General features: G+C 30.7%; 1 protein-coding gene across 4 annotated transcripts; it reads left to right on the top strand.

The window, feature by feature from the left end:
- Window positions 1-7,890: 7,890 nt before the first annotated feature.
- Window positions 7,891-16,873, top strand: LOC129889587 (probable polyamine transporter At1g31830). Of its 4 annotated transcripts, none has more exons than XM_055964959.1 (2): window positions 7,891-8,183; window positions 14,838-16,873. In XM_055964959.1, the coding sequence occupies exons 1-2, from the start codon at window positions 8,088-8,090 to the stop codon at window positions 16,278-16,280; spliced, it is 1,539 nt and encodes a 512-aa protein (XP_055820934.1). In that variant the 5' UTR covers window positions 7,891-8,087; the 3' UTR covers window positions 16,281-16,873. The 4 variants fall into 4 exon arrangements, with proteins under 4 accessions (XP_055820934.1, XP_055820936.1, XP_055820933.1 ...); XM_055964961.1 differs by lacking the exon at window positions 7,891-8,183 and adding an exon at window positions 13,773-13,790; XM_055964958.1 differs by lacking the exon at window positions 7,891-8,183 and adding an exon at window positions 14,297-14,442.
- The last annotated feature ends 8,620 nt before the right edge of the window (window positions 16,874-25,493 follow it).

Raw genomic sequence — 25,493 nt, forward strand, 5'->3', positions numbered from 1 at the left:
AGAGCGTATTTTTCTTAAAAAATATTATTATTTTTTTGTTGTTCTTCTTCTTCTTCATTTTTAGCTACCATTATAATATATTTCTGCCATCATAGCTCTACCTACCCCTCCTTTTTATACCCATTTTCATCAGCACCATATCTGTCATTTCTCCGATTTCAACACCATAAAATTCCAATGAAGTTAGAACATATTTAGCGTGCTTCTCGTAGATACATTTTGAGAAGAAATTTCTTTAAACTCATCCAAGTGCCGCCGCCATCATCAATACTTCCACCACTTCAATAATCATTTTCTTCACCTATTTTAGATCTGAAAACTATCAACATTATTTTCGTTTTTTTTTTCATTTTAAAATTCAATATCGTCATCATTACTACCTTGCTCGTCTAAAATAATGGTGAATACCACCACTCTTCTTCCTGCCTCCCTTTCTCATCCCAGAAACACATAAAGTTATGCCACAAAATGTTTTGTTCTATAAAATAAATAAAATTTTATTTATAACAAAAAAAAAAGATGCCGAAGTTTGAAGAATGGCAGACATTGCTAGCCAAGGTTGGGGTGGGTGGGGTTGGAGAAGACGACGGAGGGGTGGGTGGTATTGGAGAGACCAATGATAGAGAGTGGGGGTTAATAGAAGTTGTTAATTTTTCTTTTTTAAAAAAATTATTATTTGGATTTAAAAAATGTCACGTGTCATCAAATTATTGGTCATTTTTTTCTATTCAAAAGTCATTATTTAATAATTATTTTTGATATATATATATATATATATATGCCACGTGTTTTTATTTAATTCGCTGTTTTTGACACGTCATTGGCGAGTGCATTACACACACTTAATATATTTTGGTGATTGTCAAAAAAGTGTCAAAATGACACATCAGGGACTTACTTGAGGTGTCTAAAATGAACAAAGCCTAGTTAAGGTGTCTAAGTGAAAGTTGGTGCCAATTTTAGGGGGTCACCGATGGATTCCGCCTAATATATTAGATCCAATTAGTGACACATACAATTGATCTGGTGTCTTTACATACATCAAACTTCTGCTTTGAAAACACATATATATACACATATAATTGGACACATATATACTTATTCCGATCATGCAATAGAACAGATAAATCAAAAAAATAATTTTTTATTCAAGAATAAAATCATCAAATCTTAAGTAGCATTAAAAAAATTGTATCCATTTTTTCTAATATTATCCAAGTCTCTTTTTTTTGTACACTTACGCTTGGCAGCATCCATGATTTCTCCCAAAAGTAAGTAGGAGTGTTGTTCCTTTCAAACTTTTCCGTCTCTCTCTCTCATATATATATATATATCCCCGTCCTACCTTGGTAGGAGTAAGATCTGCGTACATTTTATCCTCCTCAGATCCCACGTTGTGGGATTTCACTGAATTGTTATTGTTGTATATATATAACACCATTTGATCTTTTATGTTCTGACTTAATTTACCTCGATGGCTAAGCCACCATACTCTTAAAGTCTATACATGATGACCTTACCTCACCAATCTAGGTATATTTAACAGTCATCTCAAAATACTTCAGGACCTACAAATAATACCGACAAAAATCAAGGAAAGCAACCTTATTGGATATTAGTGGATATGGCATTTGAATTTTAATGATTTGTATTTTTATTTTCTGCCAAAACATTTTCAATCAGTTAACTGTTTTATGTATAATTATTGAGGATAGATGGCTTAAATTGCATCAAATATTTCATTATACGTAGAGGACCCATGATGGAAAATATTCGATCACATACGTTTTCTTAACGGTACTATACGTTAATCAACATGGATTGTGACCAGAGGTCTACGGTTTGAACTCTTGAAATGGAAAAAATTATGTTGGGAGCGTCACTACTGAATGGGTCCTGCAGTGCACGATTCAAATTTAGTCGGGGCTTCGCGAGTTTCGATTACCGAGTGAAAAAACAAAAAAAAAAAAGAAAGAAAGGGTACTATAGGTTAGATTTGTGATGTGACTAGTTATATTGACTAATTTGATTTGTTGCTTTAGTCTAAAATTAGCTTAAATGTGAACATAATCAAAGGAGCTGTCGTTGCATGGACCAATTCAAATTGAATTCTCCCATCCAATGACATTAATCCTTAATTAGGAAAACTACAAATACTTAATAAAGTAGAGACCAAAGTCATAAAAACGATTAACATCTGAGAAAAGCAAATTCATTAGGGTAGAATAGTGATTTGCATGAAGTAAACGAGATTTGACATGAGATCGTAGTAAGATATTTATATATAGGGTTGTCAAATTGGGGATGAGGGTATCGTTTTTCCATCATGTCTTTGAAAAGTAATTACTATCATAGAGTCTCAAATATCACCGATCCATGCAATATACAAGGTTTTTTTTATGTGGTATTTAAATTTTTTATTACAATAATTATTAAGTGTACGAACAAAGTTTTATAATAATGTACAAAAAAAAAGATGTATATAAGATGCAATTGATACTCTTAATAATGTGAGACATTTTAGAAAATATTCTTCGAATTTGGCTTATAACGAACAATATCACACCATATTAAAATTATCTTTCTAATAATTTAGTTCAAACTGAAAAACCAAACAAAACTGATCAAATAAACCGATTTTTTATTTGGTTTGGTTTTACATTTTTTTAAAATCGATAATATTTGGTTTGATTTTGATTTTGTTCAAAAAAATTAAAGAAATAAACGAATCGAACTGACAAATTATATACATATTTTTTATAATTATATATACATAATATATTATTTTTTATGAACACTTTTTAATGCAAACAATACAGCATACTAATTTAAAATAGCAAGGTATAATAAGTCTTTTATTTGTACAACCATATCATTAGCTTATGCATTATTCAGTAAGTTTATATTGTTTAATACATTGGATTAAATAACAATATAAGCAGAAAGTTAAACATAATTAAAGTTTTGATATAAGAATTATAAGATCCAAAATGGTACGGAGACATTTTTTTTTTGAATGAATTGTTTTTTTCTTTTCTTTTGAATGAATTGTTTCTTTTATTTTTGTGTATAGTTAATAATCAAATAACCGAACCAAATCAAATCGAAACCGAACAACCAAACCAATGGATGTATATTTATTAATTGATTTGGTTTAGTTTTGATTTTGATCAATAACCGACCCAAACTAACCCGTAAACACCCTTATTTACATGACATAAAAAGAACAAAAGTAAAGGAGAAATGTTGTCGATACTCGATCGGCGATTATCCTAAATCGTATCAACTTATCATATTTTAATTATTTAATAAGGTAATAATATAAATAAATCACCGTAATTAAGTAATAAAAGTTTATATATAAATACACATAATAATTTAGTATAAATACCAAGCACAAACAAATTATTTGTATCAAAATATTTGAGACATGCTCTTCTTCTTCTTTTTTTTTTAAACAAGAAGGTGAATTCGTAACTGCTATCCTTTGGTGCATTATGGGTGAACTCCGCTCTAGCACTGTAACAACCCACAAATTATATAAAATATATAAATCGCACTAGACAAGTTCCATGCAACAAGCTCGACAACAAAACGCATGTAGATAATATCAAATCTCAGACTCTCTATTTGAAAGATTTCCTGCTCAATCAACTCGGCTACCAATATTTAACAAAGGACCTTTAAATTAAGCTCACATTACTTGAATTGCTATATAGATCTCCAAATCTTCTTTCTTCTTATTCTTCTTATGTTGTCTTCTAACTTTTGGACAAAATTATACTCATAGCTTTTTTACCCAAAGGAGTTTGGCTTTATAGACTATGGAATGCGTGGGCTCTTTTTAAAGGCATTAAAATATGGTCAAGCGTGCAATGTATGAAATAATAACTAACTCTAAAGTGAACGTCTTTGTCCGACTCCAATTCTTTCATGTTAGAATGGACTTTATCCGGGGCGAATTCAATTAATCAGGATTTCAATATAAATTCTAGACATTATGTGGGGAAAAAAAACTTATTTTTTAAAAATAAAAAAATAACTGAAATTTAGGAAATGTCCAACTAGTGGTTACTAGTTTAGAAAACTTTTACGAACCCTAACCTGTTAATTATTGGATGATCTATTTTGAGAAATAAAAAAATATGGTTAAAGATAATTTAACATTACTTTTCTCTATAAATGAACCCTTCTTTGTAGTTAGTTTAACTTGTCATAATATTCCTCTTATTTATAGACTTTGAAGAATCGTTACGCTTCTTAATTACTGCCACTAAAAGCGTAGTTCAAAGTCAAGGGCGGTTCAACTAATTTGATGGACTAAAATTAGAATATATTAAAAGTCCATTAAACTCTTTTCATAAGTTTAAATTCGATTAATTGGTCTACATATCGATATAATAATGAAACACAAAAGAAACTCACATGTCTTTAATCTACTGATAAGAGCACAGCACATAATGTGTGAACTTGGTGCATGTGATCACGATATTAATTTAATATATATTTAAATTTCACTTATCCAATTAATTTAAATTTACATTAAATAACTTTATCAAGAAGAGTATGTAAGTCACTCCATATCAAAAAGAGAGTTGCTTAATCATACGCTTAAACTAATTATTATTTTTTTGGAATCAAGTGATAGAGAGATTTTATTTATTCCACTACGACTTTAGTGATGCATGAGTTTTTATTTAGAAGACAATTTGGTGATAGTCAGTGGTAAAGTCAGAAATTTTATAAAGGGTATTCAAGATTTAATAGACATGTATGAAAAATAATTTTTGATTGATATATTCCGTATAATTTTTTATATATATAATATAATTTTTCGACGAAGGATGTTCGATTGGCTACCTAGATTATGTGTGGCTATGCCTGTGGTGATGGCAATAGAGGACACTCTTCAATAGGAAATTATATTGTGTAAATATAATATATTATATTTTTAATTTTCTTGATATCTTAATGTGTTTACTTATTTATACTTTGATTCCTTTAGTTGCACTTTTAGCTCTGCCACTTGGTGATGGTATTTACGTTCTTTATTTAATTAGTATCACATGAAATTGTCTCAAATTATAAAAATACACCCAAATTGGAAACATATGAGAAGTGTACAAGGAAATAGAGCCAAAGTGGTGAAATTTGAGAGATCTTTGATGAGCTAAGGAAAGGTGATCGTGTGACATGTTTATTAGGTATATATAAAAGTTGGATTATGAATTTATTTTTCTTTAGTGGGTAAATAGGATAATGTCATCGATGAGATTTATTTAGCAAGAAAATGTTCACTTATAATATTATATATCATCATGATAATTTTAATAAAGTAACACAAAATAATTTGTAAGTGTCACGGGAGATTCAAAAGGTAAAAAGATAATAATCTAACTTTGGTTGGTGAAGTGCTAATTTGCTTGAATTCTTTCAAAGAGGAAAGGAGGGGAACAAAAATCACACACACAAAAAAAAAAGAGTGAAAGGAGTGCAAGAAACCATGCTAACTTTTGCCAACATCTGTTAGGGTGCCTATGGGTGTTAATTAAATGGACGGATTGAATTAAATTTGAATGAATTAATTTGAGTTGAATAAAATAAATGAACAAGTTATTAATTCGTATCTAAAAATTACTTGAACTGAATGGGTAAACTGAAAATGGCTAAAAACTGAATCAGAATTCAATTACTCGTCCAATTTTAATCAAGTTTTAAATTAATCTTCTGTTTATTTTCTTATAATTTATTTAAGTGTCTAATAGAATATATTTTTGTTATATTAAAGTTATATATAACATATCAAATAAATGTATTTTTAAAAATATTTGGACAAAAAAAAATTCAGGATCAATTTAAATTGTATACCAACCTAGTTTTTAAATGAGATGAATCAAGTGGGTTAAATGGTTGAGTTGATAAAATAAACAAATCATTAACTCATCCAAACCTATGCAGGTTGGACAAACAATGAATTTATGAACTGATTTTACCATCACTTCATTTAATTTTGGGAAAATGATCAAAAATGTTCTTAAATTATTTGAAATAAATAAAAATGTCATTCATTTATATTTTGGTCCAAAAATGTCCTTATCGTCAATACTTTGATCTAGAAATGCTCTTATTGTTATTTAATGAGTCAAAAATATTATTTTTCAAATAAATATATTATTTATTTTCTTTTTGAAAATACATTTTTTTCTAATTATATTTCTTTTATTAGCAAATGTTTATTCTACTTCAATTAGAAAAAAATTAAAAAATTAAAAGTATTTCTTATTTTAGTATAATTATCTTTTATCGTTATTTGAATAAAAATTAATGGTGGATTTATTATGATCTTATATATATGACATATATTATCCATTAAAACTTAGAGTATATGAAATTATTCTTTTTTAATTGATAAAATGAGATTACGAAGAATAAAATAATTTTCTACATTTTTATTACTTAAAGTGGTTTAAAAGTAATGTTTTTATAAGGAATAAGGATTTTTTAAAAAAATAAAAAAATTTATTCAGAAAAGGGTATTTTTGACCTATTTTGTAACAATAGGGGCATTTTTAACCCATTAAATAATAATAAGGACATTTCTGGACCAAAGTATTGACAGCAAGAACATTTTTGAACCAAACTATATATTTATGTAATATATATATATATATATATATATATATATATATATATATATATATAATTCGAAAAGTGCTATGATGAATTAAAAATCTAAACTTTATGAACGAAAACATGATTTGGGTAGTTAATTGCAGTTTTGTGATTTGATGTTTGTCATTCTATTCTCCTCTTTTAATTGATCTATCTAATTATATTATATATTCAAATTATCATTGCATGGAAATATAATTATATATATACACTCTCCAATCATCCCACCTTACACCCACAACTGGGGGCACAAATAGACAAGCATTCAGCTTGCTTACATGATGGGATTGGCTCAATTTCAGTTCACATATAAATTATTATATTCTAATATCTTATAAAATATACAAAAGAGATATTACATAAATTATTGCATTTTGAGTACCCTACATCAATAATTATCTTATAATATTTAAGTTATATATATATAACTTGTTAGATTTACTTATTATCATGAATTAACTTAAATTGGATAGTTCTTGTTTGGATGATTATGATATGTTGTTTCATAATGTATAATAGTATTATATTATATTTTATTATTTTGATTAATATAACGTTTAAATAGATTGTATTTTTTTTATCGTTAATTACTTAATATCACGCATCAAAAATTTTAAGAATACACCTACAAAGAAAAAAAGTACAAAATAGAGCTATTATATAAAATGCAAGATAAAAGTTTAAATAGGATTATTAGATACACAATACGTAAAGAAAAAAATGAGGGGCGAAATAAAGTAATGACGCAATCACATCAAATCAATTTTTACATAAATAAAACTTTTCATCATTACATAACGATGAATTTAACGATACAATACAATAAAATTTAAGTACAATCAAAATAAAAAATATTATATTTAAACTAATAACATAATATAAACAATAATTAACAACCATCCAAACAAGTTGAAAAATATGTATTTTGACTTAACACTCAGTTTAAAAAATTAAATAAGATTTTTAAATTTTGTAATATAAAATTAAAGATATGTTAAATATATCAAAATATTCTTTAATTTTATAATTTTAAACATATTATGTGGAAAAATAAAATTAAAAAATTACTAAAAATAAAAATACTCATTCTTTTTAAAATAAACTATATAAAAAAATACCACAAACAAATTCAAACGACGAAAGTTTTATACACTAATGATGATGTACAAAAACTTAAACTCCTTTTTATCTTATAAGAACAATGTCTACCTTTGACTTTGTACACTTGTTTTCTAACTTCTCTCTCTCACTTCATTCATGTACTTAGCCACAAATAACACTTCCCCTCTAAACACCCCCCACCCCGTCAACTCTATTCACAAGTCTTAATTTTCTTGATGAAGTAAATCAAAGAGAAACTATATACCACAAAATCCATTTTGTTGATTTAAATCTCTGATTAATCTACAAATTAAATGGTGCCAACAAAAACAACAACATCATCAGAAACTCTTCAAAATTCAGTAGCAGACAAGAAAACTTCTCAGCAGAATGGTGATAATAGCAATCAGGTAATTTAATTACAATATTAAACTTTTTTTTCTTTTTGTGTACGTTCCATCGGTTTATTCATTTGTTTAATTAGTTTATGAGCATGGCGGCTTAATTAAAAGGAGTAAAACAGTGATTTTTTCTGATTAACTCTAGATAGCTAGCTGTGTTTATTAATTAATTAATTAATGGCCGCGGGAATCATCCTAATTAAATAAGTAATCAAGTAGTAATGAGGATGACGTTTTCTTAAGAAAAAACTATGAATTAATCTCAAACTATGGGCACTACTTGATGTAGGCGAAATAATCAAATGAAAAAAGATAAAATTATATTATTTACTTATCATCTGAGAAAATCATATGCTAGAATTTTTTAAAAAGTTTTTCCATTCATTTCATGTTAAACACAACTAATACTTGTTTAATACTTATGCATTTCCTTCATTTTTTAATTTTAATTTTATGAAATAGACATGTTTAAAGCAATAAAACAGTGAAATATGTCGGCCGGTAATTCTCATTTTTTTTTTCCCGGTATATTACTAGCATGCTTGCTGAAACTTCCAAAATCTTCATTATTATTTTTTATCAAAAGTGCATTTAAAGAAAAAAAACATCATCTGCAAGCTATTCAAAAACATTAAATTTATATAGTTTAATTAAATATCACAATTCTCTAAAATAAATATTTTTGACTTTTCAAAACTTTCGCCGTAAATTAATACACTTTTTCCTTGTACTATCAAACAAGTTTCGTGTCATATTTAATTTAAAAGACAATTAACTGGTTTGGAGTGCATTTTCCTTTTGCATTGTCTAAAAAGTGTTACTTAAGACTTAATAAGAGCTCAGACATGTAATTATAAAACAGTAAGATATGTTCAAATATTTTCGTACATTAATTCATGGGGTTTTCTTTATCGTAATTTATATGACTAAGTTATAATTTTAAGAGCTAAATAATAATAAAAAAGTATCATGCTTTATTCGTATAGCTTTTAAATATTTTTAATTATTAATTTCTATAATTTATAATATTTTTTATATAATTTCTAAATATATAACTTACTTTTTAAAAATATTATTAAAAAATAAAATAATAATGTGTGACTTTCAAAATTTAAATTTATTATGAGACGAAAAATATATAATCTTTCAACAAATTGGTTGGGGTGGGGGGACGGAGATTAATGCATGTGGGGTTTGTATGTTGGGTAATGAAGAAAAAAAACACTGCACGCCTAGAATGAGTGCAGTGTATCTGAAAATTATAAAAACTAGTATTTAATATTTTTAAGTGAAAAAGTAAATGGAGACATAAAATATTATTGCCACATGGTTGACTTGGCTTGCTTTGTTAATAATGATGATTATATTCAATCTAAACTTTGAGCGTGTACTTTCTACAGCAATACTCATAATTTATCATAATAATAATAATATTAATTTTATTAATTTATGCAACCTTGATTATTCACTAGGTACTTGTTACTTTGGTGTAGTACTATCTTAGAAATACATTTTTTATCCATTGTGAATCAATGAAAAATGAGTATTATAAAATATAATTTTTTCACTGAATCAACTTATTAAAAAAATGCATAATGAAAAATAGATTTTTACTGAAATATCGGAGAGTTTTTTTTTATTGTATGAAAACACTTTCTACCTTTTTTTTCCTATTGATTCAATTAAAATATTTATGAAAATAATCATTGAATAATTTTTCATTGAAAAGATTTAATAATAAAATAGTGATTTTTTTTAGTAATGAGAGTGACAACCTATGTCTTATAAGATGGAGAGAATATTATCATCATGTTACCATAAAGTAATTATTGTCTTGTAATCAGTAACTTAAAAACACTAGGACTTTCACTTTTCATAAAAAAATAAAAGAAAGTCAACCTATTCCTGAAATTGCTATCCGGGAGTAGGTTTTGGAATTTATTCAGAGTTGCCACTCCTCAATCTTCGAAATCTAGTCCGAGGAACCGTTATTGGGAGTGGACAGAGAGCTGCCAAAGAGCCTTTGAAGAGAAATGTGAGTTCTTCAATATCTCGGCTGCTCGAGGAATAAACTGCCTTGGAGCCTTCCTAAACGATGCCATCTACTTCAGGAATAGGTCGCTTAGGGTGTTGATTTGACATCTTTAGCCATGGTGTTCATATCCTCCCTAAGGAGACTGAAATATTTGCTTGGTTGTTAACCAACAGACTCAAGAAAGAAAGCAACAGGTCTTTTTTCGACTGAAAGTTGCTATGAGCCCCTCTCCAGCCACACTAAGTCCAGAATAAGCATTCTAAGCTAAATCACGAGGTCCGAATGAACTTGAATACCAGACCATTCTTATCTTATGCTCTTATGCTGAAGCAAGCGACTGTCTCAGATAGTATTTGAGAAGACTGACTTCGAATGGTAAAACACTGAAAAGGGTTTGGGGATGAGAACAAAGTCATAGAGAAGGTAATAGCCAAAATAGGCTCGATTCGGGATGTCGGAACATCAATCAGATCGGAAATCGCATCCTCAAGTGACTTCGGAATAGGTTCAAGAGCTTCGACGAGGCTCTGCCCTTCCCCTAGAATCCACTCTGGGTCGGCGTGAACTCATTCTCAAGCACTTGCAGCGATTGCTGGGCAAGCGGGGGAATCGAATCAACCCGAAATGGGCTTACGAGAATAGAAGCGAATCGCTTTTGGCCTGTCTTTTTTTCAATGAGTTTGCTTTAAAAGTCAGACTTGGAATAGATTATTTATCTGGCCAGTGTAGGCTTGCTCCGCACAGGTTACATTTTGGCGTTATATTGATATTCTTTTCAATTCATTTGGAAATTTCTTCAATCTGGGGTACCACAATTGTTATATTATAAAGGACAGCCCGGTGCACTAAAGCTCCAACTATGCGCAGGGTTCGGGGAAGGGTCCGACCACAAGGGTCTATTGTAAGCAGCCTTATCTTGCATTTCTGTCAGAGATTGTTTTCAAGGCTTGAACCCGTGACCTATATGATCTTTAAATGTTTTAAAATACTTTAGTATTTTATCTATATTTGTGACAATATTATCCGGAAAGAAATCTCGCAAAAATAATTTATTTAAATTTTCAATAATTATTATAAAAAATATGATTAAACACAGCTGCAACTTCAACCTTCAAAAGTTTAATTAAAGTAACTCTTTTTTTATGGTCAAACATCCACTAAAGAAGTGGATATACTCTGAAAACAAAAAACAAAGTTCCCGGTTCAGGTTCCCTTAGTTGGGGGGCAATTGATCTAAGCCTATGGGCCTATAATGGCCCAATTATTTGGATTGATTAAAGTCTCCCTAAAATAAATCCGATCCAATCTTTTAGTGGCCAGCAAGGCCACATGCCATGTCTGTTTACGTTTATTCCTCCATCTCAATTTATGTGAGTATTTGATAGGATATGGAATTTAAAATAAAAGAAAGCTAGCATTTAGTTATAAATTTAGTTGAATTTCGATAGAATATATGAATTTTTGAAGTTTGTTGAAAAATAATTTTTAAAAATTGAAGTAGCCTAGTGATTAATGAAGTTGTTGAAAACTATAAAGTTTTAGGTTCAATTTTTAGCGGAGACAAAAAAAAAGTAAGTCTTCTCATCTGTCCTATAAGTCTTCTCATCTGTCCTAGATTCGATGGATAAAATTACCTGTTATTAATGGGAGGTGGTACGTGATTTTTCATATATTTGGAAACAGTTGGGTATGAAGTAAGAACCCTCATAGTAACTTCTATGATTTATAGTTCTTCTATACATAATTATTACTTTTCAGATGATGCCCATCTAGTTTAGACTTTCAACCGATTTATATAAGCAATAAAAAAAAAACTATATAGTTTAGACGCATTATATATATAATAAATATAATTTATTAAAAAAAGAAAGATCTTCTTAATTCAAATAATATTGGATTTTCTAACTTAAGGAGATTCACATGGATCACCCATATCCTCGTACTATTTCAGCCTTTCATATATACATCTTCCAGAAAATGACCTTTTAAAAATTATTTTTTCGTCTCAAATTATATGATATTATTGAAAAAAAAATATTTATGATCTAAAATAAATATTAGATATTTTTGTAATTATAAATTATATAATTAAGGATAAAATGAGAATTTTCTTAATTATAAAAATAAAAGTTTTTTTAGAATAAATTTTGAAATAATTGTGTCTAGGGGTGTGTATCGATCGGTTTGGTTTATTGATTTTCAATTTTTAAATACGTTAAACCGATAAAAATCCAATAAGATATCTGTCATCAATTTTTGGTTTATCATTTTTTGGTCTTTAATGATTTAGTTTCGGTTTAACCAATAAAAAAATATTTTCAAAACAAATATACGACTTCTCCAACAATTTGATGCGATATAGGCATACAACAAAACAAGTAAATCAGACGTTTTTGTTGTGAATACTCACAATTCACAACCCTACCCATGCTTAACCCTTGCCGATGTAGTTACAAAACGTAGCCTCCACCGTTCTAAGTTCTTTAAATTTTGACATTGTGAAACTAAAGTAATACTAACGCCTAAAGGGTAAATATAGTATAAACTGTGAATTATGTAGGGTACTAATAATCTGATATAGTGATTATATTAATATCTTTTGTTTGATACTTTGATATTTATGTATTAATAAAAATTAAAATAGTAAATTATTATAATTTTAATGGCTATCGATTTAATCAATAACCCAATATTAAAAAAACCAATACCAAATTGATAATCTAATATTTTTTTTATAAACCATTAAATAATTATTAACCCAATATAAATCAATAATTTTTTTATTCAATTTATTGATCGGTTGGACACCTAGCAAAAATAGTACTTTATTTGGTCCACAATATTAGGCCCCATCAACATCTTGCACATTTATTTCACTATTATATATGTGTGGCTAGAAGCACCATGGACGATGTGTGTGCTTTCTAGTCATTTATATTTCATTAACGGAAAAGGGTTTAAAATATCTTTGAATTATTGAAAATGGTATAAAAATGTCTATTATTCATCTATTGGGCCTAAAATACCTTTGACATCCATCTTTAGATTCAAAAATGATCTTTTCTTTAATAGAAAAGGACACGAGAGATATTTTTGTACCATTTTCAATAGTTCGAGAGCAGTTTAGGCTCTTTTTCCATTTTATTACAGGTCCATTTTTTGATTATTCCTCCTTCTTTATTGGAGGAGGAAGGGCCTCTTTTCCCATCATTCCGGCCTATCAATAATAGGAATTTTATCGATACTGAAGATAATTTGCTTATCAGTCTGCTTATCTTTTTTTATTAATCCAGCCTCTTCCTTATAGAAATTCCTGTTTAGGGGGAATTCAAGTAAAAATCTAGTAGATGAGCTACTTTATTCCTCAGCAAAGTGTTCTCTCTTTTTTCGCTAGATTTCATTCGATTTGTTGTGGATTGAATGATGGATTTTTTGCTTTCACCAGGAAAACTTCTCATTAGGAATTGATAGGACTATTCTCTTTACCAAATATATGCGGATCCAATAATGATCTTATATATAAGAAGAATAAAAGATCTTTTTTTATCAATCCCTTTGCTCTCTCATTCTTCAAGAATAAGGTAATTTGGTTATTTTGATATTACATTATTAAATTTTTTAATAATTTATATATTTAAAAATTATGTAAAAAATATTATAAATCATAGTAATAATTATAATTAACAAGTTAGAATATCTAAAAAATATTAAAAATTTAATTGACTCTCAAAATTCTATCTATATCACATAAATTAAAATAAAGAGATTAACATATATTATGTGAAAATTACTTAAAACTATTATAAATCTGAATAATTTACAATTTAAATATCTAAAAAACAATAAAAAATTCGATTACACTTAAAACTCCATGTGTACCACATAAATTAGTGTGGTAATACCTTTACTTACTATGTTTATTTTTATTCATTATGTATGAATTTTATGCCCTTTTAAAAAAAAATGGACATAAATATTTTATTATTATATCTATAATAATTAATATTTTTAATTTTAAATTTAAAAAATTATTTGAGTAAATATATAAAAAAATATTTAAATTAGATCTTTGACTTTGGGAATCGTACCATTAGGGGCATTGAAATGTTAAATCTGTTGTGTGCCACGCAACAGAAACTTTCTTGCACTCCCTCCCTCACCACCATCTTTAATCCCTCACTGAACTGTCAATTCTCAGGAACAAAAATAGGGTTGATCTATCAAAATCTCTGGGTACTACATTTCTGCTTGAGAAATCTTGCGCTTTGCAATATTTTTTGAGGGCTATAAATGGTTGAACTTCACAAATTGATTTACCTTTCTTCGTGGTCATTATTCTCTTTACCCTATTTCTATCTTCTTTTTTTTTTAAAAATAGTTCTTTTATTATACATTTTGACTGAGATCTGATGCATGACAATTGGTTGAAGGGCAGAAAGTTTTATTTTCAGGGATTGTTCAAGATTGAGTTTTTGATATAAAAAATCGACGACCCATTATTTAATTTTGTCATGATCGATTGTTTTGTTATTGTTTTTGTAATTTAACTGCTTTCTTGTACAACCCCATGTTATCAATTGTTAAAAAAATTGTTTCTTTTTGATGAAGATGTTTACTGTAAAATGCAGAAATTGAGGGTTTCAGCTCAAAGAGAAGCTGCAATTCCTATGGGAGATTACAATGGTGCTGAGTACATAGGGATTAACGAGGTTCCATCTCCTAGAGCAAATAATTCCAAGAAAGTTTCACTCTTGCCACTAATATTCCTCATTTTCTATGAGGTTTCTGGTGGACCTTTTGGTGTTGAGGACACTGTGCAAGCAGCTGGTCCTCTTTTTGCTCTTCTTGGATTCTTGATTTTCCCATTAATATGGAGTGTCCCTGAGGCACTAATTACTGCTGAAATGGGCACTATGTTCCCGGAGAATGGTGGTTATGTTGTGTGGGTTTCATCTGCTTTAGGTCCATATTGGGGGTTTCAACAAGGTTGGATGAAATGGCTTAGTGGAGTCATTGACAATGCACTTTACCCTGTTATGTTCCTAGATTACCTTAAATCAGCTATCCCTGCATTAAGTGGTGGGCTTCCTAGGATTATAGCTGTTTTAGCACTTACTATGGTTCTCACTTATATGAACTATAGAGGTTTAACGATTGTTGGATGGGTAGCTGTCTCGCTTGGTATATTGTCCATGCTACCTTTCGTGGTTATGGGGCTCATTTCTATTCCCAAAATTAGGCCTGGGAGATGGTTGGTAGCAGATGTACATAGTATTGATTGGAACTTGTATCTGAATACTCTTTTTTGGAATCTGAACTATTGGGATTCGATAAGTACTCTTGCTGGAGAAGTACGTAACCCGAAAAAGACTCTGCCTAAGGCTTTGTTTTATGCTGTGATTTTAGTTGTGCTGTCTTATCTTTTCCCTTTGATGATTGGTACTGGAGCTGTTCCCCTCGAGCGTGAATTGTGGACTGATGGCTATTTCTCAGACGTTGCGAAGATACTTGGTGGAGTTTGGCTGAGATGTTGGGTTCAAGGGGCTGCTGCAGTATCTAACATGGGGATGTTTGTAGCTGAAATGAGCAGTGACTCTTTTCAGTTACTTGGTATGGCTGAGAGGGGAATGCTCCCTGAGTTCTTCGCAAAGAGATCTCGCCATGGAACTCCACTACTTGGGATTCTCTTCTCGGCTTCTGGTGTGATTTTACTTTCATGGTTGAGCTTTCAGGAGATAGTAGCAGCAGAAAATTTCTTGTATTGTTTCGGAATGATCTTGGAATTTATAGCATTTGTATGGTTGAGGATTAAGTATCCGAATGCACCACGCCCATTCAGGATACCCGGGGGAACAATTGGAGCCGTTTTGTTGTGTATGCCTCCAGCCATTCTTATCGGTGTTGTATTGGCCTTCTCTACAATCAAAGTTATGCTTGTAAGCCTCGCTGCTGTTGCAATCGGGTTGGTGTTGCAACCATGCATTAAGCTTATCGAGAGGAAGAGATGGCTGAAGTTCTCAACTAGTTCAGATCTTCCTGATATCGCATCACAAGGTCCATTAATTCGTTGATTCTCTATTGAGTTTTGACGATATGAAGTTTAACTGTTTCACTTGCATAACAGCTATGACAACTGTGTTCAGTGCAGAGTTATCGTGGGAGTCCACGGAAAACAGGCAATGCCAACAGAATTGGTGGTTGCGGTTTGTACTGTCCTTTTCTCTTTAAGGATCTTATGGTAGGTTCTAATCTCGTACACAGTGTTTGCCATGTTTTTCTCCATACGTGCTAAGTAGCTACAGTTTCCAGAGTAACTCCAGCATAAGTGGTTCGTCAACTGTTAGTTGATCTGTTTATCTTAAAGGATGTTACGGTAATTTCTAATCTTGTAGTTGTATTTGCCCTGCTCTTGAGATTTTTAAAGTTAAGTAGCTACCGATGATAGTTTAGGGAATTGTGTTAGTACCAGATGGTGATTGTTTTTTCCTGGATTGATCATGTTACTTATGTGTAATGCAGTGTGCTAGTAAGACTAATAACTGTAGAGGTGTAAATGAACACATATGTTCATAATTGAAACCCAATTCAGCTCATGTAAGTTTGAACTCAGGCTATTTCATTTACTGTGTTTTGTGTATGCTTGGTATGCAACGTCTATTCAATATCTTGACGAATTGGATTAGGTTTCACAAGAGCAATATGCATTGTCAACAGATGAAGGATAACAATTTAATGACTTACTGCAATATGCATCGTTAACAGAACAGTGTGTCATAAAATAATTTGCATAGGCAAAAGTGCAGCACTGAAATAAAGTCCCTTGCCGTTAAAGGATGAAGAGGAAGCCTGGTACAATAATCACCAAGCTAACTGCACCCAGGGCAAATGCCAGAAATTGTGATTTACATGTCATCATCGTCATCGCATGTCTCCGATCAAACTTGTACCTTTAACAAGTCAGCCTCACAAGATCATAAATGGTCGTACAAAACACCAGACTAGGAATGGGAATGAATCTACTTTTAATATATAGTGAGCTGGTGGTATGTTGTTGTTGTAAATAGTTGGCTTGTTAATCTTGTAAGTAGAATTTATTCAGATGCCCTGCAAATGCTATACCCTCCACCATCGCTCTAAGCAGCCAAGCTCATCATTCCTCCTATGAGTGTGATCCTCGGCGTATTATTTTTTTCTTTTCTTTAATTTCATTTCATGATGGAGTATCAGAAAATTGATTCAACTAAGCTAGTTGAAGAACCACATCAATATTGTTTTAGCAAATTAAACTGCCAATAAGGACTCATGTACATAACTCATCATCACCCCTACTCCTTTCTCTCTGTTGGGATTTAGACTTTGGTTTGATTAAAAAGAAACCAAACCAATTACATCATCATGTTATTGAGAGGAATCATAACCTTTTCCTTATCTACGTAGATTTGACAATGCCATAAGCTAAACGGGCGGTCCATGACTTGACATCGATAAAATGCTACCTTCAATTCTCTGTATGTTCGATAGAACCAAAGATTCCCCCCACTGATCGGAATACAGCCTTGAAAATCGAAGTATTGATAGGAATACTGGGGGTTCGAATCCCTGGCATATCCACCAGCAGCGCCTTTGGCATGATAGGCAGGCATCACATCTTGATCCGTTCCTTTGTCGTTGGGGAAAAAAAAGAAAGAGATATTTTTGAGAAAAGAAATTCTTCCTTTGGCTATATAAAATCAAATCAAACCAAATAGAATGCATCTTTTCCCACACAAAATACAAAATTCGAATACCAGGAGACATGGACAAATTATTTAGATCCGAAAAAGTTATTGGGTTCTAGATAAATTATTTATATTTGTCTCTGTACAAAGCTATGTGAGAGATTATACCAGGAGACATGGACAATTATTCAACCTAATGCAATCGCGGAGCTAGCATGCCGATTATGGGTTCAGCACAACAAGTAGCTTTGGTACAAAGACAAATATAAATAGTTTATTTAGAACTCAATAACTTTTTCTTTTTAGAATAAAACCCTCCAGTGACTTTAGATGTTGAGTCATTAGGATTTTGGGGTTCAAATTCATAACTCTAGTGTGGGAAAGCGTTTTAATGGTTCCTTCCTTACCATTGAACCATTAGTTTTTTGTTAGGGGTTCACAAGTTAATACACACACGCATATATATATATATATATATTTAATTTTCAAATACAAATACAGAGTCCAAAAAAAAGCTACTGAATTCGTGAACCTCCACTTAGCTCTGCTTGAGCACGTAGATACTTGCAAACTTACCTAAACTTAATGATTAGACAAACAAATCATCGCTAAATAACTTTAATATAGACGAATAGAGAACTCAAGCAAACATCGTGAACATGTCTAAAAAACATATGAACTTTTCAAAAAATCTCTACATCAATAAAAAAAAAACATGGTCATAAAAATAAAAAATTGACACACATTTTGTTTATTTTATTGTTTTAAATACCAAACAAAACCCTACGGTAAGTGACAAAAACGACTCTTTGGTTTTCAGGCTCCAAGGAAATTCAGGACTTTTGGACATTATTTTAAATGGAATCGATTTGTTTGAAGTTAGAAATTTTATTTGGACATTTAATTTAGATTTTTAAAGATATTTTTCTTTCTATAAACATAAAAATTCTACAATTATAAAAATTACAATTCTTATATAATGTTACTAAATGAGCAAATTATAATTCATAAATAAGTATAATTTTTGTAATGTGATTGTTAGACCAATTATGTTATATGAGATGAGCGTTAGCCAGCTAAAAAATTATACGTTGAGAAAACGAAAGTAGCGAAAATGAGGATATTGAGATGAATATGTGGCATACTAGGAGAGATAAGATTAGTATCAATGAAGATATTCGGGACATGGTGGGAGTGGCTTCCGTGGTAGATAAGTTGACGGAGGCGAGTCTCAAATGGTTCGAACATGTAAAGAAAAGAATGTGCAGATATCTTGGTGAGTAGGTGTGAGAGATTGACTAAATTGCGTCAAGAGAGGTAGAGGTAGGCTGAAGAAATATAGAGGAAATGTGATTAGGAAAAATATGACACGCATGCAACTTACCAAAGACATGAATATGAGGGTATGAAGGGCAAGAATTAGGATACAAGGTTAGTAGATATTTCAGCGTTGTTTAGTTTTCTATGCTATTATGTTATTCTTCGATTTTATTACCTGTTTTTTCATTTGCTTTGATTACGTCTTGTTTGTCGTTTTGCTATTGTTCTTTTCCTTTATCTTTAATTAGCATGATTTCTTCATTACTGTATTTTCTTTCCATACTTGAGTTTAATATGTTTTATTTGCGCCGAAGGTTTATTGAAAATAAACCTCTCTAGCTTCATAAGATAGAGATAGAATTACATACACACCACCCTCTCTATACCTCAACTGTGAAATTATACTAAATTTTTTGTTGTTTTTTTTTTTTGTATAATACATATTCCGAAGGGGAGCCTTGGAGTAACTGGTAAAGTTGCTGCCATGTGACCAGGAGGTCACGGGTTCAAGCCTTGGAAACAGCCTCTGGCAGAAATGCAAGGCAAGGCTGCGTACAATAGATCCTTGTGGTCAGGCCCTTCCCCGGACCCCGCGCATAGCGGGAGCTTTAGTGCACCGGGCTGCCCCTTTTGTATAATACATATTCCCACTATTGTTTTTGGTGAACAATTATTCATGTTAATTAGGGGGTCAGTTATTTCTAAAAAGCCGATTGAATCAAACTGTATCAAATTGATCTTTATTTTTTTTTTTAAAAAAATAAAATCCAAGGTTTTAATATATATATTTATAACTGTACCAAATATTTAGGGTGAATTTTTTTATTTTATTAGAACTACCAAAATTTCTCGAACCGATATACATATATTATATGTTAAATTTAAAATAGCAAGTATTAAAAGATTTGTCTCTGGTGCTTGAGCATTGGGGTAACTTTTCTTAAAAGAGGGTACAATATCAAATCCAAAATCTACTGATGCTGCTACAACAAGTATTCAACACTTGAGTTGGATAGCTTTCACAAGAGTAGTATGCATTGCCAACAGATGAAGAGTAAAAGCAGCTTGTATCATATCTTGCTAGTTTCATGAAATAATGTACAAAGGCAAGGTGCAGCAACTGAAATAAGTACTATAGTTTAAGTGTGAAAGAGGCCTTGTTCAATAATCAGTAATCACCAAGCCAACTACACCCAGGGAAGATGTGGAAGCCTCACAAGATCATATCCAGTACTTCCTGCACAATATAAAGTAGTGTTTAAGGTTTTGTTCAGTGCATAAATTAGAAAGGTACACTACTCACTCTCCAGTAGGTAAAACCAAGATTAGTACGCATAAAACCTGTATCCATGACATCCTCTCCATCCACTTGATTCTTTATCGACAGCTTATAATCTGCATAAACTCTTAGGTGTGTCATCTAAGCGGATTCCAACTTCATCTGCAGGGTATCCATTGAGATGCAGCTCTAACTTCCTAGACAGCATTATATTAGTCTGTCCTTAAATTGTCTGCTTTCAGAATATATACAAATGAAAGAGTGAACAATATATATACCACTTGCAATCTTGAAGAGTGAAACTTGTTGAACGAACTGAGTTCTTTGAACGCGAAACATTAGAGATTCTCCAAGTGCAAATAGCATTAATAAGATATTTTGGGCTGGGGTAGAAGTTCTCCTGCACCACTACATTTGATAACAAAAACCTCAGCACCAAATACACATTTGTCACCAACAAGGTATCCGTTTATAGGATCATTGAACACAGAGAATGGGAGTAATTGGGAAAACCCCCATTCAGTTTTGATTGCATGATAGCGTCTTGGCTTCTCGTTGACATCTGAAAATTGAAAATTATGAAATCAAAATTAAAACTTGTTTGTTTAGAACTGAAAAGACGAAACATATAACATACCTTGAATTGTCAAGTACTTGTCACGTGTCTGATCAAACACGAGGAACTTGAAACTCACATTAACCTCCCAACCAAGAGGTAAAGCCTTCGTGTTTGTGATGGCCAAGTAGAGAGATACGTATCCCTTTCCACCTCTTTCTTCATCGCCATTTGGATAGAGACACAGTTTCCTTCAAGAATATGAAACCACATTTAAAGAAATCAAACACATTTACACCCGAAAGATAAAACGGAAATCTGAAGTTGGATTGGTACTTCACCATTTGTGACCACTGGCTTCAAAAATCTCAGACTCATAACTTTTTTCTTCCGGCTTTCTCAAGCAGTTGAACAAGGAATGAGAATGAATCTACTTTTAATGTATAGTGAGCTGGTGGGATATCTCTCAGTGTTCTCCCTATATCTGTAAAAACATCGTGGAAAAGCTCTTAGTTTGATTCAAAGATAACTTCTCTGTCACACACAAGTACTAGAAGTTCTCTGAACTTAAAGATCTATCAAATATGTAAGCGCGAATCAGTAAGTAATCAAAGGTTTTATATATGCTTGTACTAAGTCTAGTGCGACAAGACATAATTACAGATTGTGCAAATCCTCTAGGGTATCTAAAATTGCATAGACATCCTGCATCAAAATAGATCACAAAATTCTAAAGTATACAACAAAAACATGTAAGTTGATTGAACTTCCTCTGTATATGTACTTGCTCCTTTTCTTTAGGCTTATTTTTGAAATTTATAATTTTTTGCAAAAATTGTAAGGATATTTTAGTAAGTCTACTACCAAAAAAAAAATGATCAACTTCTTCTTAAGAGTTATCCAAATATTAACTGTTTATTTACGAAATAAGTTCCAGCAGGGGCTTAAAAGCTTTTACAATTAGCTAATCCAAAGAGGCTCTAAATCATGATCCCTAAGTAACTTTCATTATAGACGAATACAAAATTAGGTGTGGCAAAATAAACTCAACCCGCTCAATTCAACCCAATCCGTTTAAGTTTGGGTTGGTTATTGACCCGTCCATTCATTAGCTCAACCCATTTCAACTCAACTCATTTCAACCCATAAAAATATGAAAAAATTACTTAACTACACGCCTTATATATCAATATTTACTATTATTCCCTACCATTTATAAAAATATCAAAAATCCCTCTTTTATTCTTTCTCTCTCCAACTATCCGATACATCTCATTACTCCTTCACAACTATCCTAATTTTTTGCCTAATTTCAAGTCATCAGGGAAGCGGTTTCATTTTTTCAATTTCAGTCCATCTTCTTCTCAAATTCGAACTTCTAAAAAAGGTAATACAATTTCTCCATTCGCATTCAACTTCAATTTCATCTTTTCTTCACTATAATTTTTTCTTCGATTTTATTTTTAAAACTTTCTTAGTTTTCATCGACATTACTTGAAACATATGGATTTCGATCCATCTTTTAGTATTGGTCTTACTCAGTTAAACCAACATCAAGGAGTACTCGTTTCTCCTGGCTCTGATTCATCTTGGGGAGGTTACAATGAGATTAGATCCAAACATCGTAACGATTCCGTAGTTATGAATAAATTACGTGCTAAATTAAAGTCCAAATCTCCAGTGCAACAAGCACCCCAAGAAGCAGAGAAAAAAATTAAAGATGTTACAACACGCCCTAATCTTCCAAAGGTATGAGTTATTCAAGCGACTAGAGAATAAAATCGATTCAAATCATATCGATCTCTTGAAAGGCATTGATAATATAGTGCACCACATGACTGGCACATCATCTCCAATTCAAAAAGATGATTTTGTTCAACTATTTCATGTGGTGGAAGAAAAACAAGCAACTATTATATTGGAGGAGCACAATGATACAAATAAATTTGATTCCCCCATAGCTCATGACCAATCTCATGGCCAGGAAGATATTCAGGTGCATACATCATGTAGTTCTTGATAATCCTGTTTTTCTATTTTGATATACTTTTAAACTACTTGATACATTTCATGTTCATATGTCACATCTTTAATTTTCATTTTAATTGTCATCAGATTATTAATTTTCATTTTAATTGTCATTCTTATAAGTAATTGTTATTATAATTCTAGAAAGCGGAACCATTCAAGACGATACAGGAAATGGATGATGTATCAGAACATCACATGATATCAGATGCTGCAGAATTTACTGAACAATATATTGCTAATGATACATTAAAGGTAATTTATCAGAACCAAATTTATGACCAATCTGTTGCTACATAGCTCTTGTATCTGCTATATCAGTAATGATCTATAGATCTTGATACATTTTATAGTCGTATATTAGATCATTAATTTTTATTTTAATAGTAATTTTTTATAAGTAATTGTTATATTTTTTAGAAAGCAGAACCATCCAAGATGATACAAGAAATTGATGATGTATCAGAACATCATATGGAATCAGATGCTGCAGAATTCCATGGAGAGCAGGTTGCTATTGATACGTTAAAGATAATGTATCAAAGCCAATTTATGATCAATATGATACATCTATGATAAGCTATAGCTCTTGATACATTTCATGGTCATGTATTAGATCCTTCATTTTTTATTTCAATAGTCATTTTCATAACTAAATTTCGAAATCAAAAGAATATTAGGGAATCTTATTGAACTTTATTAGATACATAATATTATGATGTATCATGAGTAAAAAACTCAAAAAACTGAATGAACCTGATATAACCTGAAATGTACAGAGTGTTGCTTAACTATTGAGATACAGTGTTTTGTAATGTATCAAGGTTCAAATTTCCACTCACTTTCTATAAAATAAATTTATAACTATATGTATTAGATAATTATTAAAAAATTATACTCAATGTATCAAACTCAATATATATATATATATATATATATCTAGACACTATGTATCTGTATCTGTTTTATATCATAATTTTAAAGTGCTATCAGATTTGTTAATGAAACATAACATTTCTATATATCATTAACATTTCAGAACTCATTTAATACCATATACATAGCAAAATAACTTCAAATGCCCATATCTTTTTACTGTCAGATTTTTTAACTTTGAAATTGAATCCATTATCAAGTTTATATTTGGCCATTACATCAACTAGTATTTCTTTGTCCTTATGCAATTGTTTTTCCTTCACTTCCACACCAATTGTATCAGTTATGTAATTCATCACATCCAATTCCAATATATAACAGATTGCAGCATTCTCAGATTCATCTAAACTAAGAACTTGTGTATCATTCGTGTTTGCTTCGATACAAACAATTGCACCAGATGTAGCATTGAATGATAATATCTCACAACTCTTTCTATCTGATGTTGTTATGCACAGGTGATACATTACGAATCCAGGCTCGTACTTCTTAAACTCTATGTAAAGCTTAACATCCATATCATTACGAATAATCATTGGCGATGAGTTACCTTGCACGATGTATCGTATTTTAACGTTTTTCAATGATTCATCTATGCTCAATTCAGCAACAATTGTTGATTTTAGATTCATGAACTATATATTGTCGCCACTACGATTCTATCACTTATGTACCGTTCATAACTCACCTCAAATTGCCAAACTCCAGAATGTCTTAATAAAATCGAGATATTCATCTCGAATAGTTTGATGGATTTCAAAATTTGGATTGAAGTTTGATAGAACTCTATGCTCTGCTCGATGGATTTTTGAATTTTTTGAATTCCTCAAACTATTACGGTTTGTTTGGGTTAATTCCCTTCTTTAACTACGTGATTTATTGAAAGAAAGAAACTTAATCTGATTTAAGTTACCTTTCCATAAAAAAACTCAACAGCATTAAATATTATGTATCAATTTGTGATGTATCAGGCACAATACTTATGTATCCGAAAATTTGCCAAAAACAGGGAATTCGGGTAATTTAAGAAACAGAAGGGATAAGTTGTAATTGACTTTTTCACTATGGGATTTAAGTAAAATTTACCAAATATGGGTTGATATATAACCCAAATTGGCTCATGAGAAATTTTGTTAAAATATTTTATCTTTTTCAATTTGATATGTTATATATAGCCATAATAAAGAAAGCATAATTTTATTAAGTGCTAAATAGTTTAAAAGAACAAATAAAACAATTAATCTTAGTAAAAATTGAATTGAGTTGAATTTTGACCCGTTATATAATCCATTACCTAACCTATTTTGACCCAACCTGTTGTGATCCAAACTAATTTGGTTTGGGTTGGGTTGGGTCTTAACCCAATGATTGTCTTAATCCATTATGACCCATCCAAACTTGAACCAACTCGCCCAATTGCCGCCCTGACAAAACTCAAGCAAGCATG

This window comes from Solanum dulcamara, chromosome 5, assembly GCF_947179165.1.
Source record: "Solanum dulcamara chromosome 5, daSolDulc1.2, whole genome shotgun sequence".
Classification (NCBI taxonomy): Eukaryota; Viridiplantae; Streptophyta; class Magnoliopsida; order Solanales; family Solanaceae; genus Solanum; species Solanum dulcamara.